At 43.1% G+C, this 16898-nt stretch overlaps 1 protein-coding gene across 3 annotated transcripts in view; it reads left to right on the top strand.

Annotated features, from left to right (window-relative positions):
- The window catches only part of Prim2 (DNA primase subunit 2), a 120679-nt gene that overhangs the window by 48915 nt on the left and 54866 nt on the right, over positions 1–16898 (top strand). For 2 of the 3 annotated variants that reach the window (XM_070017248.1, XM_070017250.1), the window contains exon 7: positions 923–1060. The exons of the other annotated variant lie outside the window; for it this stretch is intronic. In XM_070017248.1, coding sequence (XP_069873349.1) covers positions 923–1060 — 138 coding nt within the window. The remainder of the gene's footprint in view (positions 1–922; positions 1061–16898) is intronic. 3 annotated transcript variants of the gene reach the window in all.

Raw genomic sequence — 16898 nt, 5'->3', positions numbered from 1 at the left:
TTGGATTAATAGCCAATTTGGAGATTAGGTTCACCTGATTTTTAACCTTATTTTAAAAAGGAGAAAGGCAACTTAGAGAGTAATGATCATTTTCATAGTTAACTAATAAATTCTGCTTATGTTTAAAATTTTTTAGTATAGTTCAGAGTTTGTAAAAATCTGTATTTTTTAGAAAAATACATAAATATTTTAATAAAATTAAATGCTTATTACTTCTTAGGGTGGAGATTAGCTTTTTCACTATATTTCTCTAGGAAAGGAATGGAAACGTAATGAAGGAATTTGGAATTACTTTGCTTCCAAGTAATTTTCAGCACTGAGACTGTTGTATTCAAATTAGAATTCTGTTCTATGCATGAGGCAAATTTAACATGCTTAGAAATTTTGAAGTAAAAGTTTGAAATCCTGGGCATTCCAATTTGTAAATCTGTAAGGAATAAAAGAAAGCATTCTAACTTGTCTGTTTATTGTTACTGTTGTTGTTGCTGTTGTGTTGTTATTGTGCTGGTCTTGGGGCTTGAACTCAGACTATGGGTACCATCCCTGAACTTTTGTGGCTCAAGTGCTACACCACTTGAGCCACAGTTCTACTTCTGGCCTTTTTAGTATTGGAGTTAAGATTCTCATAGACTTTACTGCCTGTTCTGTCTTTGAACTGTGATCCTCAGATCTCAGCCTTCAGGGTAACTACCAGTGCCAGTGGTGTGCATCCCTGGTACTTAGCTTATTGTTGGTTGTTGAAACATCTGAAATTAATTTTTGTTGCTACTCTTTTCTACTTGCTCATTGTTTAGTTTTTAGGCATGAAATGATACTTTACCTTTATTTTGGATCTGATGGAACTACTGAACTTCTTTGTCTAGATCTCATTCATTTCCTCATGACAGGTACTCACCTAGTCCTGGTTTCTCTCTGAATTCAGGTCCCTTTTGCTGATGCTCTGGATTTGTTTCGAGGGAGAAAGGTGTACTTGGAAGATGGCTTTGCTTACGTGCCATCTAAGGACATTGTGGCCATTGTTCTGAATGAGTTTAGAGCCAAACTATCCAAGGCGTTGGCAGTAAGTTTTCCACTTTGTGTATTCGATGTGTTCATATTTTAAATAGCATTTTATTTGTGCTTCTTTTGGGGGGATATGTCAACTTAATTTTCATAGTGACTTTTAGGTTGCTTATGATGTTATACTGTTAATTTTAGAATCAATAGGTTCTTTTCCCCCAATACTAATGGTATAATGACGAATGATCAATTTTGTGGGTGACCTCTGTGGATTTCTTTGTGACATCTGTTTTCCTTGAGGCTCGGTTTCTTGTATGCATCGTAACAATCATGTGGCTTTGAGTGGACATAGCCCCTGGTTTTCTGTCCTGAACTAATATTTTGCAGTATAGAAGAATGCCTTCAATTTTTTTTATTATTCTATTTTACATATTTATTTTTTGGAGCGTCAGAGCCTCACTCACAGTAGAAAAGCAGTCTACCACTGAACTATATCTTCAGTCCTAGAAGGAAGTCTTTAAAGTTGTAAATATGGGGATAAGCTAGTGTTCAATAAACAGCCCAGTGCTGAGTGAAATCAGAGGCAGCTGCATTGAACAGATAATAGAGTTGGTGCATTTTAAGTAGTTTGTTGAAAGCATAACTCTTGAGTTCTTAAAGGTATGTGCTGTTTGTATTGTTGTCTTTTAATTTAGTCTAGTTTTTAAAAAGAATACTTCTCTGGGGGAGGGGAAGGAAATAACAAAACGCTGAAATAAGGATACAGGTTGACCTGTTGTAACAATGAGATGTACAAGACACTATGTTGAAAATGAACTTTACAACTTGGGGAGGAGGAGGGAGGATTGGAGAGGTAGGGAAGGAAGGGATGATAGGGGGAAAACAAAGGAGGAGGTAACAGTGCTTGATAGGAAATGTACTCATTACCTTACTCGTGTAACTGTAATCCCTCTGTACAGTATTTCTACAATTAAAAAACACATTAAAAATACTTCTCTGTACTTAATGTGGAAGTATAATGAGGCAGCTTTTTAAACCTGTACTGGTTATTGTGTAAGCATATGCCAAGCTTTCTTTTTGAATTAAAAGTTGGAGTATTTTCTGGTGTAAAACTGCTGGAGGTGGAAGTGGCGCTGTGGCTCAAGTGGTAGAGCGCTTGCCTTGAGCTGAAGAACGTGGGGACAGTGCCCAAGTCCAGAGTTCAGGCCCCAAGACCGACCAAAAATAACCAAAAAAACCCAAAAAAGAAAAGAAAACAAAACAAAACTTCTGGAGGCATGTTGTGATAACACTGAAGCTGAAGGTAGACTTGTAGACACGTGGAAGGAGTGGAGTTTACCCGCCATGGTGCCTCTGTGACTTCTTACTGTACGGGATATGTTTCATACGCTAACTTGTGAACTCATATTTAAGTGGAATTCTGTCTCTGGTAGCAGACAGCATCCTGAGACCTTGCTTGGGGTCGGCACTGGCACAGTAAGTGCAGTTGGCCAGCTCACAATGCTGGTCACTCCCGGTCCAGAGAAGTGTGGGCCTCAGGCATGCTCTTGCAGTGTTTGCACCCTCTGCATGTGATTTGTCCATCCATCAACTTCTGGTAGCAGAGTGGCTGCCACTGGCTCAGGTTTTATACCCATACAGCTTTCCATCCAAGAGCATGCTTTTTTCCCTCAGAATTTCTTTTCTTTTCTTTTTTTTTTTTGGGTCCGGTTGTGAGGCCTGAACTCTGGGCCTGGGCGCTGTCCCTCAGCTCTTCAGCTCAAGGCTAGCGCTCTACCACTTGAGCCACAGCGCCACTTCCGGCTTTTTTCTTTTTGCTCATGTGGTGCTGAGGAATCGAACCCAGGGCCTCATGCATGCAAGGCAAGCGCTCTACCATGGAGCCACCTTCCCAGCCCCTCAGAATTTCTTTTCTTAATCTTAATATTTATAGTGCTTGAAATGACTCAAGTCACAAGCTGTATTGGTTTCCTAGGACTGCCACAGCAAAGGACCCCAAATGGAGAGACACAACAAAGAGATACGTTTTCTCATGGTCTGCAGGAGAGACACTCCAAATGCACATGTCAGCATCCGTGCTCCCTCAGAAGGTGCTAGGGGCGGCTCCGTCCCCGGTGTCCCTTCTAGCTTTTGGTAGTCTCCTGACTTGTGAAAACATGACTCCGTGCCATTTGTACCTGGGGTTCTCTTATGGGTACCAGATTTCCATGTTCTATAAAGATGTCAGTCACGCTGCTTCCCTTGTGTTACTTCATTTTTAACTAAATAGATCTGCAGTGGCCCTGTTTCCCAATGAGGTCACCCTCTGAGGTGAAATTTTGGGGGATGTAATTCCAGCTGTATATGGAAACAGTTGTGGTCAGAAGGATTGCATAGCCTGAGTGTGAATTCTCCACTGCAAATGCCTGTGACCAGAATACTTCTGAAGAATACTTCTGAAGAATACTTCTGAAGAACTGTTGAAGTTGGGTGCAAAGGTTAATTGTTATTCTTTTGACAGTGTCCCTCTGGAGTATAAGAGGTGTGAATTCTATGTTTTACTTGAAGCTTACCATGCAGCATTAGCTCATGTAAATGGTAGCTGTGCTGAGAGCGGCGGCTTCATTGCTCAGGTCTGGACTCCAGAGGCCTCCTTGGGTCTCTGCTTCCCTGACCACCTTTGGGGTTTTCTTCTGTCACTCTCAGCAATGGTCAGATTTCTCCTCTTTCATACGCACCATATGCATCCTATTCCACGATCACTTACCATATTCAAGACTTAAAATTTAAAACCTCAGCCTAGATGGGCTAGGAAATGCCTTAGTTTTATATGTTATTTATACTTCATTTAAAAAAAAAACTGAGCTGTGTTGTTTTCATTGTCTCTTGAGTTGCACTGAATCACAGATTGTATCCCAGCTGCCTAGTTGTCATGAGGAAATATCAGAGATTCAGTTGCTAGGAAACAGTTGAATACTGAACTAGTGTGTGAGGGACACTTGTAATTTCAATTCTTTGATAGATCTACTCTCTTAGAGCAAAAATTTATTCAGTTACTACCAAGGAAGATGTATCACCTGTTATTTTTCCAATTTAAAAATTTTACAAAGGAGATGTAGGAGTATAAAAAATGTTCTAGGATTGCTAAAGTGCTGAGTGTAATTTTTTAAACAGTGACCAAGCATTGAAAAGTAGCAATCATGTAGGTGCATGCATTTGAGCATCTGCTTCAGCCTAATGAGAGAAAGAATAAGAACCAGAGAGAATTCACTCACATACACAGGACACTTAGGAATTTAAGTCAAAGAAAGCACTGTGCTGCTTCAATCAACTTTACAGAAATAGGATTGTGTACCTACTGTATTAAATTACTCACATTTGCTTATTTCCTTACAAAGACTTTTGTGTCAGCTGTGACCTGGTTTTTCAAGACTCTTGCAGGTTTAGCCTATCACTTAGCTTTGCCTCTTTTTGAGGGGTAGGGAGTAGAGCGTGAGTTTTCTCCTTGTCTACAGTCTGGACTGCCAGATCCTGGCCATTCATCTTCTTTTCCTCTTTTCAATCGGGTGGGTACTATTCACAAACTAGTTTCCAATTCCGGATCTTCACATTTCACTGCTTGACTCTGCTTAATTGCTTATACACATTTAGGAATTTGTCAGGTAGTATAGACTCTGTCTTACAATGAAAGTTTAGACTAGTTTGTTCTAAAAAGAATCAAGTAATAGTAGAACTAAGAATAACTAAATGCACAGTCTTGCTTCCCCTAAAATTTTATAGGCACCTTAAAAGTAGAAGTAATGTTTTATGAGACTCTTGATATGCTATATGGTCTTTTTCTAATTTTATGTTTGAGGATTTGTTTAAATACAAGGTTATTAGGTTATAATATTAGTGTTGTAAGCCTTGCTTTTGAAATTTAATTTAATTTTATTGTAAAGGTGATATACAGAGGGAGTACAGTTACCTAAGTAAGGTAATGAGTATATTTCTCATTGAACAATGTTATCCCCTCCCTTGTTTTCTCCTATTTCCCTCCCCCAACTCCCTTCCCTCCCAAGTTGTAAAGTTATTTCCAACATAGTATCTTGTGAGTACGCTGTTGCATTGGTTCACTTTTTTCCTTTGTCTGACCATTTTGTTATTCCCTTTCCCCAAATGAGATAAAAGTGTATTCAGGACACGGGGTACCAAAATATAAAACTGACAACAGGGAATAAACCCAAGGGGAAAAAAGAAAGAAGAAATAACTTCACAACAGTACCTTAGAAAACCCCACAAAACCTAAAACCTCTTGTTTCCATATCTTGGAGCTCATTTCTATTAGCAAGTAAATTGGTTCAAACACTGGAAAGCAGTATGGAGGTTCTTCAGAAGACTAAATAAACATAGATCTACCCCATGATCCAACAATCCCACTCCTGGGCATCTACCCAAATGACCACAAACAAGGCTATACTAAAGCTACCAGCACAACTATATTCATTGCAGCACTATTTACCATAGCAAAGATATGCAACCAACCCCATGCCCCTCAGGAGATGAATGGATCAAGAAAATGTGGTGTTTTGTATACACAATGGAATTCTATGTTTCCATCAGAAAGAAAGACATTGCCCTGTTTGTAAGGAAATGGAAAGACTTGGGAAAAGTCATTTTAAGTGAAGCAAAGCAGACCCTAAGAAACATAGGCTCCATAGTTTACCTCATTTGTAGTAAATAGTATATGTCTGTACATATGACCACATACAATGATGCTAATTGAAATGAACTTCAAGATAAGCCTTGTTTTAAAATAGAAGCTTATCATATGGTTAGGAGAATTTAGAAATAAAATCTTTCAATCAAATAATCCTTGGTTAAAATTTCATGATTATTCTTTGTGCCGCTATGGTTTTGTTGATTTACTAGATTTAATGAATTGCAAAATACCCTGGTGAACAATGTCAGTGGACCTATTAAATTGAAGAGTGAATGGAGTACTGATCTAGAAAATGGAGGAATTGAATCTGAAAGAAGATATAGGAGACAGATTATCTGCTAATAAATTTGAAGCAGAAGTCAGATCTCTTCGGTAAGCATTCCAGCACAAATGCTATAGTTATTGAGTTGATTATCAAGGACTAAAATGATAGACAGAAAACAAAACATTCAGTCTTGGAGGGAAGACCGAACTACTAGAGTTTGGGATTTGGGTAAGGCAGCTCTAAGTCCAGAGAAAGAAAGTAACAATTTGCATTATAATCTTTTCTTTCAATAGCTCAAAGCTTCATAATCATGTTTAATAGTTTTACAGACTTACTTTTATGTTTTGTTTAACATTGTAAGAAAGAAATCATCTCTACTAAAAAACAACATACTGAAAATCATGGAAGTTCCTTCTTTGTCTTGACGACTTCAGTGTTTTATATCCCCCTCCTCTCCGGCAAGCTTCTCTCCCTCTCTCCCTCCCTCCCTGCCTGCCTGCTTCCCTTCTTGGTGGTACTGGAGGTCTAGCTTGGCTATCTGTCCTACTATTCCCTTTTTGAGTTGGTCGTTTTGAGATAGCAATTTGTTCATCGTGTCTCTTCACTACTCATGCCTGCCTCTCAGTTATAGTAGGAAGAGCATCCTGCTTAGATGGATTTACAGGGAGAAAGCATCTTTCTCTCTACTCTTTGTCAGGGGGTCAGATGCTTTCTCAGAAGTACTTCCCTTTATCTCCCCTGCCTTACCAAAACCTTGCTTACATCTCTATAGCCACAACGGTGTCTCCTAACCTTTCTTTGGAAGAGTAGGCATTTTATTTCATCAACCATTTTTGGTAAAGGTAGGCCAGGGATTAGGGGTTGAGAGTCCGGCAGTCTGTGTATTATTGGATTGACTGTCATAAGAGTGATTGACGGAGCTGATTGGTGGGGTGAGGTGCAGCCAGTGCAGGACGCGGTGTGCGTGAAGGCTCATAGCGATGTGGACAAGGGAGGTGAGCGGATTGTTAGCGAATTAATGAAACACACCTTAGAGTTTCAGCAAATGGATTGGATCATTATGTTGGAAAAAGAGGAGGCAGTGTTGGACCAATAAGGATTCTGGAGTTTATATTTTAGTGTAACTGGGAGAGAAACTAAAACTTAAGAATGTTGTGAGTCCATAGAAGCCTTTGAATAGAAGTGCAGTCGGGTTACTGGTTAGTCCTGTTTCTTTCCTAATTCAGTAGGTGTTCACTGAATGTTGAGGTTGATCTTTCCTTCATCGAGTGGAACACTAAATGCAGATTGCTGACACTTCTGAGCAGTGGACGGTGGATGTTGGGACTTGTCCTACTGCCCAGGCACTCATGGTCTGCCCGGTCCTCAGCCCAGCCGGGGTGACGGGAAAGTGCAGCATTTACTGCTTCCCGGAGGGGCAGTCGCCCTGCCTGGCGGCCCCTCTTGAGGTCTTGCCGCCATTTCTGATATGTGCATGTATGGGAATGCCTAAATATCTGCAAACTTGTGATTCACTTATGGAACTGCTTTTTTGTACATCACCAGTGGCCTCCCTGAGCGGTGTATGGAATGGCAGCTTCCACTCTTCGGCTGTATGGATTCCATAGAAAAATTCTTGGCTAAGACGGGCACCCGTGGTTCACGCCTGTAATCCTAGCTACCCAGGAGGCTGAGATTTGAGGATCACGGTTCAAAGGCAGCCCAGGCAAGAAAGTCCTGAGACTTTTATCTCCAGTTAACCACCAGAAAACTAGAGTGGTAGAGCACTCACCTTGAGCTGAAGAGCTCAGGGACAGCACCCAGGCCCAGAGTTCAAGCCCCATGACCGACCCCCCCCCCCCAAAAAAAAAAAAAAAAAAGTATCTTGGCGAACTTGATAGGAGAAGTAGTCTGTTGCTGCTGTTAGTTCCTGTTGAAGAAATAGACATTATGTAAAAAACTCTTGGAGGGGCTGGGAAGGTGGCTCAGTGGTAGAGCCCTTGCCTTGCATGCTCGAGGCCCTGGGTTCGATTCCTCAGCACCACATAAGCAAAAAGAAAAAAGCCGGAAGTGGTGCTGTGGCTCAAGTGGTAGAGTGCTAGCCTTGAGCTGAAGAGCTGAGGGACAGCGCCCAGGCCTCACAACTGGACCCCCCAAAATAAATAAATAAATAAATAAATAAATAAATAAATAAATAAATAAATAAATAAATAAATAAATAAATAAATAAATAAAAACCCTTGGAGCCTTTAGCTAGAAGAGTTAGGCACTGGAAGTTTTAAGGGGACTTTCCCTTAAATAATAAGATATTAATAATAATAATAATAACAAAGCTAATAATAATAAGTTCCTGAAATAAAAATAAAGTAGAAAAACAAAGACATGAAGTTGTAAAATTTATCTATACTCAGAAGGAGAAAGATTTAGCTGTGTTGTTGATGGCCTCATTACCTTACTGGGATTGTAGAGTCATGGATCTTACATTCAGATGTCTTTAAAACACCATCACTTTATGAACTTGGAAATAACGTCAGTAGTCCCTTGTTTACATCCTCTTATGGATGGAAGTTTTGTAAAGATAGGTACATGGAGCATGGAGAGAGACCACATTCAGTAGAAACTCTGCTTTTGACCTACTCCAAAGCAGTCATTTTGAGAAGAAAAGTGAAAGAGAATAGCAGCAAAACTCAAAACCATGTGAAGGTTTAGGTAGACAATTTGACCTTTACTATAATTTTGATAAGTAATACAATTCAAGGGCATAGATGACTGGGGAAAAGATTAGCAGAGAAGAAAAAAATGGAGGGGACTAAGTTTGAATACAATTGTGCCCTAGTAGATAAAAGAAAGCATGAGCTGGGCTGGGAAGGTGGCTCAGTGGTAGAGCGCTTACCTTGCATGCCTAAGGCCCTGGGTTTGATTCCCCAGCACCACATATGCAAAAAGAAAAAAGCCAGAAGTGGCGCTGTGGCTCAAGTGGTAGAGTGCTAGCCTTGAGCTGAAGAGCTGAGGGACAGTGCCCAGGCCCAGAGTTCAGGCCCCACGACTGGACCAAAAAAAAAAAAAGCATGAGCTTTTAAGTTGGCGTCTGCTGTCTTTTCCATGCTAGGTAAGTTCACAGATAGCCTATTTATGTCTACAAAACCCCGAGGCATCTTAAAGTAAAATATATCAATCGAAACAGCAAGAGAAATGGAAACCTACACTAATGAACTCTGCTGGACTGTGGCTCCTTACCTGCTGCTTGGCTTCCTGGAGCAGCTGCTCGAAGGACTCCAGTTATTTACATGGAGAAGGGTGGAGGTACAGCGTCTGAAAACTGTGACTCAAGAATGGGACATTGATGTAAAATGTCTTACACAAAGAGGATGTAGGAACGAATATTAAAAAACTGCCAATGAGCCAGGTGCTGATGGCTCATGCCTGTAATCCTACCTACTCAGGAGGCTGATATCTGAGGATCCCGGTTCAAAGCCAGCCTGGGCAGGAAAGTCCATGAGACTCTTATCTCCACTAGCCACCAGGAAACCAGAAGTGGTGCTGTGGCTCAAGTGGTAGAGCAATAGCTTTGAGCTGAAGAGCTGAGGGACAGCGCCCAGGCCCAGAGTTCAAGCCCCATGACTGACAAAGCAAACAACAACAAAACAAAAACAAAAAAAAATCATCGTGTTCAAACCTTCTCCTCTGCTGAGACCCCCATGAAACATTATAGTAGACACATATGATTTGAACTCTCATCTGTTCAGATATTTCTGTATCTGTCTCATTTGTATAGTGTTTATTGAGAAGCTACTCTAAGACTCAAAATAGTTGCCAGAGCTTTGAAAGATGTGTATGTACTTAATATCTCTGTTAAGTGCTAGACAGGATACCAGATACACTAACTCGACTGGAAGCACCGAAGGTGGACACAGTGATGTGGATTTGGCCCTGTGGGATCTGTAATGCACTTTGGGCGAGGTCGGAGGCTCCAGGCAGCTGTGTGGCAGTGCTGAGGATCACCTGCGCTTGGTGCTGTGAGTCAGCAAGGAGAATGGGATCGAGGAGCGATGACATTGGATGAAGAACAGGAGAGAGGAGGTGGAGCAGATGGAGAGAGAGAGTGCAGACGTGAAAAGGAATGCTTTGGAAGGATGAAGAGCCACTAGGTGCGTTTGAGTCGCTCGAAGGGAGTGGAGAGCTCCGAGGAGCCGTTTGTCAGGCATGTCGAATCCTACAGAGATTTGTAAGGCTGAGAAAAGGCTTGGAAAAAGGTCACAAAAATAGAATACAGTCTCAAAGTGGGAGGTCAAATGACTGAAGGAATATCTAATTGGAGACTTATTCTAGTGAAATTTTGTCAATCATAAGGTCTAGCACCAGAGACACAACCCTCTCTTCCTTAAAATTTTCATCAGGCTAGCTGTTGGATTTGTCTGTTTGAATAACTGCACGGATTTATCAAATTCTTTGGTTTTTCTGAGATGACAGCTCTCCAGTGTAGAAAACTTGAGAAAATATTTTGCTTTACCATTTTAGTGTTCATTAAGCATTATTATGTAAGCTGTAAGCAAATGGTAGAGAATTTAATTGTTTGTGACATCTGTGATTTTACTGTAAATGTGTTTTCTGTTGTGTTATAATGATTATTGCTAGCAGTTTGACCTTGTTTTACATGTTTGCTAGACTATTCAGTAACAGGTCATTTAAATTCTGGAGTTCCTTCCTTTTATTTCAGCCTTTCCTATCTTTCAACAGCAGTTTCATTATTGCCTACGGAGAAGCTTAGCTACTGGTGGTTAGAGCTCCTGCCACTCAAGATTTTCATTTTTCTGCATTTTGAAGTGCTGCCATTTTACATTTCCATTTTCTCTATTTAAGGAGCTGTCTCCTTACATTTGATATGCTGATAGAATTTATCTGCTTAAAATGAAAGTCTGTGCTTCATAAATTCTGCCTTCAGAATAATCATCTAAAGCAGATTCTACGGCTGCTGGGGAGTGTGAAAGATGCAGAGATGCCACTCTGCATTGACAAGGGTTCATCATCAAGTGTGGGCCTTGGCTCAGAGCAGGCGTAGAAATGCATCTAGCATTATAATTTGAGCTTTTTCATCAGACACACAGCTTAAATTTACAGAACCTTATTTCTGCATTAATTTGTATACTCAGATAGGAGGCACTGAATTCTAAACATGTTTCTTTTAAGAAGGTTAATTTTTTTCTCATTTTATATTTATTTATTTATTTATTGTCGGTGGTGGGGCTTGAACTCTGGTCCTGGGCACTATCCCTGAGCTCTTCAGGTGAGGCAAGCACTCTACCACTTGAGCCACAGCGCCACTTTGGTTTTCTGATGGCTAATTGGAAATAAGTGTCTGGTGGACGTTCCTGCCTGGGCTGGCTTTGGACCTCGATCCTCAGATCTCAGCCTCCCGAGGAGCTAGGATGACAGGTGTGAACCTCCAGCACCAGGCTTTTCTGACTTTTTTTTTTTTTTGCCAGTCCTGTGCTTGAACTCTGGGCCTGGGCGCTGTCCCTGAACTTCTTTTGCTCAAGGCTAGCACTCTCCCACTTGAGCCACAAGCGCCACTTCTGGCTTTTTCTGTGTCTGTGGTACTGAGGATTCGAACCCAGGGCTTCATGCATGCTAGGCGAGCACTCTACCTCTGAGCCACATTCCCAGCCCGATTCTGACATTATTTTTGTGCATTTTTAAACTGATTGCTTTTCTGCCTTCAATTTGTAGAAGGTCTGAATATTATTACATATGATATGGTTTCAACATAAGGCTACTTCACTGGTCATGTTATTTAGAACCTGACCTGCAAATTGTTCCTTTATGGGAACAGAGGTTTAAAGTGTTTCCAGATGTTAGCTTTGTCTGTGACATGGTTCCAGGTGGCATTTCTGCCCCTTCCTTCCTAGTGGTAGACAGTTAGGTATTTCATCCTTGATCCAAAGATGAAGGAAACAAAGCTGTTTGGCTGGCTTCTTTCTTGTTTACATCTAGTGAAGAATCTATGGATATTAGAGATTTGGAATTCCTGACCTGCCTTCCTGCCTGCCTTCCTTCCTGCCTTCCTTCCTTCCTGCCTGCCTTCCTGCCTGCCTTCCTGCCTGCCTTCCTTCCTGCCTTCCTGCCTTCCTTCCTGCCTGCCTGCCTGCCTTCCTGCCTGCCTGCCTTCCTGCCTGCCTGCCTGCCTGCCTGCCTTCCTGCCTTCCTGCCTTCCTTCCTTCCTGTCTGCCTGCCTTCCTGCCTTCCTGCCTTCCTGCCTTCCTTCCTGCCTGCCTTCCTGCCTTCCTTCCTGCCTGCCTTCCTGCCTGCCTTCCTTCCTGCCTGCCTGCCTTCCTTCCTGCCTTCCTTCCTGCCTTCCTTTCTGCCTGCCTGCCTTCCTGCCTGCCTGCCTGCCTTCCTTCCTGCCTGCCTGCCTTCCTGCCTGCCTTCCTTTATGCCTTCCTTCCTTCCTGCCTTCCTGCCTGCCTGCCTTCCTGCCTGCCTTCCTGCCTTCCTGCCTGCCTTCCTGCCTTCCTTCCTGCCTTCCTTCATGCCTGCCTGCCTTCCTGCCTTCCTGCCTTCCTGTCTTCCTTCCTTCCTTCCTGCCTGCCTTCCTTCCTGCCTGCCTTCCTTCCTGCCTGCCTTCCTTCCTGCCTTCCTTCCTGCCTTCCTGCCTTCCTTCCTCCCTGCCTTCCTTCCTGCCTTCCTTCCTTCCTGCCTTCCTTCCTGCCTGCCTTCCTGCCTGCCTTCCTGCCTTCCTGCCTGCCTTCCTGCCTTCCTTCCTCCCTGCCTTCCTGCCTGCCTTCCTTCCTTCCTGCCTGCCTGCCTTCCTGCCTTCCTGCCTTCCTGCCTTCCTGCCTGCCTGCCTGCCTGCCTTCCTTCCTTCCTGCCTGCCTGCCTGCCTTCCTTCCTTCCTGCCTGCCTTCCTTCCTCCCTGCCTTCCTTCCTGCCTGCCTGCCTGCCTGCCTTCCTTCCTGCCTGCCTGCCTGCCTGCCTGCCTGCCTGCCTTCCTTCCTTCCTGCCTGCCTTCCTTCCTCCCTGCCTTCCTTCCTGCCTGCCTGCCTGCCTGCCTTCTTTCCTGCCTGCCTTCCTTCCTGCCTTCCTGCCTTCCTGCCTTCCTTCCTGCCTGCCTTCCTTCCTTCCTTCCTGCCTTCCTTCCTGCCTTCCTTCCTGCCTTCCTTCCTCCCTGCCTTCCTGCCTGCCTTCCTGCCTTCCTTCCTGCCTGCCTGCCTTCCTGCCTTCCTTCCTGTCTGCCTTCCTTCCTGCCTTCCTTCCTTCCTGCCTTCCTGCCTTCCTTCCTGCCTGCCTTCCTTCCTGCCTTCCTGCCTGCCTTCCTGCCTGCCTTCCTGCCTGCCTTCCTTTCTTCCCCCCTCCTTCCCTCTATCCTTCCCTCATTCTCTTGTTTTTGTTTTTTTTTTTTTAAATTTTTTTTATTATGCTGTACTGGGGCTTGAAGTCAGGGTTATGCTTTTTCATTTGACTTTGTCACCTCACAGCTGGTGCTCTAACACTTGGGCCACACCTCTGCTGCCTTTGTTTCTCTAAGCAAATTTGACAGAGATATTTACAAGGTAACTCTTACAGTCTAAATGTTTAATCTTTTTCTTATGTTTTTATTCAAATAGCTATCTACTGAAATTTAGAACCTAGAGATCACATTACTATATAAAAAAGACTGAATAATTTTATTAGAATTGAGAGGTCAGAATTTAGTGGTAATAATACTGTTTACATTGTTTTCTTGATGCAATTATTTCCTCCTTACTGTATGGCTAGTATGCATTTGGAGTGTTTTATGCTAGCAGGATTTTCCCTGGGGGGGGGGGCCACAGAACTCTCCTCTACTGTGACCTTTCAGAGTAGATTAGCAAGCGTGTTAGGTGCTGGGAGCTGGGAGGAATGGAAAAATGTATCTTGCAGGTGCATCTTTGGGATGCCCCATTTACTTGAAATTTTAAATAATGAGATGAAAGACTCAACGTCTGAGTGCGACTGCCTCCGAATGATGATTAATGAGGAACTTGGCTTTGGGGTTCGTTCAGGCCCCGCGTCTTCCGAGAGCCCACAGTGAGGCCTTGGTACACAACGGAGGAGTTTTATAATGTGCCCTCGCAGTATGGTCATAACTCGGCCTTGCAATAAAGATCAAGTGTTCCTTTTTCACTTTGAAGTTGAAGGCCTATTTTCATTTCTTTGTTAGTTTTCCCTCGGCTTTTTAATTTCAATAATTTGTACCCTTAAAACAGCCTCTGGATTTAGGAATGTGCTTTCAGAGTTGCTGTTATCCATCACGCTTCACACGAGCCTGTGTCTAAGCTGCCTTCGAGGCTGGTGACTAGGCAGCTGGCACAATGGCGGTGTAGGCAGTGACCCCAGGCAGGACCCTGACCTGACCTCGGGAGAAGCCCCTCTCTGGCTCCTGTTCCCGTCCAAAAAATAAACAAGTTTGATTGAGAAAAACATTCCACCCAATACTCTACCAGTAATTGGTTGTGTGTCTGCGCTCATTACAGCACACACTGTGGTTGTGTGTCTGCGCTCATTACAGCACACACTGTGGTTGTGTGTCTGCGCTCATTACAGCACACACTGGTTGTGTGTCTATACTCAGTACAGGATACACTGTGGTTGTGTGTCTGTGTTCAGTGCAGCACACACTGGTGTGTGTCTGCGCTCAGTACAGCACTGTGTTTTATCTAGCTTCTGGCTGTCATAGGTAGGCTGGCCATGGACATTTCATTTGCAGGCAGGTCTTGGTTTGTTTTTCTAGGACAAACACCAGAAATAAGGCTGTTGAGTCCCGTGGAAGTGTGTCTTTGACCTGTCAAGCTCTGCACATTCTGCCCCTTTGTTCTCTACCCCTCCCGCACGGGGTATTTTTATTGCAGTTGGCTCAATAGTGATGCCTCCCATCTGGCTTTGATTTGCATTTCTCTAATGGCTAAGGCCTTTAGACATCCTTTCACGAGCTTGCTTGCCCTCTCAGTAGCCTTACCACTGGAGTAATTATTTCTTATTGTAGTTCAGATTTTGAGCACTGCCAGCTGAGCCCAGTACTAGAAATTGAAATGGGGAAGGAATAAAGGTCATTTAACAGTTGGGGAGGTGGGAAACTTAGGGGCTGGTAAATCATGAGTCATCAAACGGAGTCCTGCTAAGGGTACTCCTTCTGGTTGTGCTTTGTGTTGTTTGGGGGAAAAGCAGTGTTGGAGTAAGAAAATGAACCTTGGCAAATTGTTGAACTGCACAAGTGTTCCTCAGGAAGAATAATGGATGAACCGATTTCTACTCCTTTACACAGTAGATAGCTATAGCTATAAAAATTAGATTGAAGTCTGAGTCTGCAAATAAGTGATAGAAAACTGAAGGCAATTTTAAATGAAGTGTTAACTTTGGCCATGAATTTGTCATATTTTGAAAAAAATGAAGCCAAGGGATAATATACATAATTCAATCCATCAGTGTAGATTTGTAGATTATTTCGTGAGTAATTTTTAAGAATATCCTCTCTGATTTCAGACATTTTCCTCAAAACCTAGTTGTTTTTTTCTTTCTTGGTACTGGCCAGTACCAGGGCCTGTCATTGGACTTCCTTGCTCACAACTGTGAATGTTGTACTTGAGTCATGCCTCTAGTCAGGCATTTTGCTTGTTAATTGGAGATGGCATCTTGCAAACTTTTCTCCCTGGGCTGTTTTGAGCTGTGATTCTCCAGGTATGTGTCTCCTGAGTAGCTAGGCTTAAAAGCATAAGTCACTGGAGCCTGGCCATTTATGTCCTATTAGTTTAATAGGACAGGTTGTGACAAGCAAGACAGAAGCTTTTGCATATATTAAAAGACACATCATCCTTTCCTATCACATCACTTTTCCACATAACATTCGTAACTTGGGGGGAAATTTTAAGAGCAAATATATGCGTGACCCACATGCAGTGTGTTCTCATTCTGTCCTGTTTGCATTCCTTGTGCTCTGTTCCCTGCCTTCTTTCTTAATGTGTCCACATAGACCCATGAAGAGTAGCATACTCAGGCCTCCCTGCTGTGTCAGCAGTGGAGAATACATGCAGACAGGCACTGATATCTCTGAGGCTGTGTAACACAACTGTACTTTTTATAACACCTGGAACGGCTAGCCATGCTTCCTTAAGACCTCAGTGTCTCCCAGCGTCTCTGTAAAGGAAGCTTGATCTACTCATCCCTTTAGAAACAAGTCTATGGATTGGCCAGCTTCCACGCAGCCAGCGGTCCTCCTCAGACACGCTGCTGCGTGGTCTGTTGGCACTGCGGTGCAGATCTAGCTCTGATAACCTCACTGCGTGTACCTCTCTTCCTTGCTCTTTGACTGTAACATTGCCACATTTTTGCACATTAACATTTGCTAACACACCCACACGTGCACATACCTGTGAGTATATTCACATGTGCATTTGTACACATGTACACACAAATACTCATGGTGAATACTCTCTGATGAAAAATGGTTGGCGTTTACATCTCAGTTTTTGGATTTTGAAATATGTCCTTGTTTCTTCTTCCTGGGTTTTTTAAATTTTGATGCCTGTCTTTTTAATGCCTAAACTTTTACAGTGACCCAACCCTGTTATAATCACCTGCTGGGAGCTGGTGGAGCAGGGGAAGAGAGCATGTCTAGCACATGGCAGGGCTTTATTTGACCCTCAGCACACACACAAGGCAAACAGCAACAAACGCAGCATAGTAATTCTAAAATGCCCGTGGAAATGGAGGGCACCTTTGCAATGTGGACTTCTCCTTTGGGCACCAGAACCCCACAGCAAAGTCTTCTACAGGTCCTCTTTCATGGCCGCATCACCATCATCTACTGCCAGAGACAAGGATGGCCCCGGCAACGGCCCTGACGGGGAGGAAGATGTGCTGTCTGTGTTGGCTCATCCTGGGTGCTCACGACACCCGAGCGCTTCGTGGGCTGGGTCTATCTTCTAGTGTAGTTACTGGTCATTCTGAATTTTAGAGTTTTTA

The sequence above is a fragment of the Dipodomys merriami genome, unplaced genomic scaffold, assembly GCF_024711535.1.
Source record: "Dipodomys merriami isolate MVZ:Mamm:240054 unplaced genomic scaffold, mDipMer1.0.p SCAF_122, whole genome shotgun sequence".
NCBI classification, from domain to species: domain Eukaryota; kingdom Metazoa; phylum Chordata; class Mammalia; order Rodentia; family Heteromyidae; genus Dipodomys; species Dipodomys merriami.
Note: the sequence above shows the minus strand (reverse complement) of the source record. Positions and strands in the feature narration are given on the sequence as shown.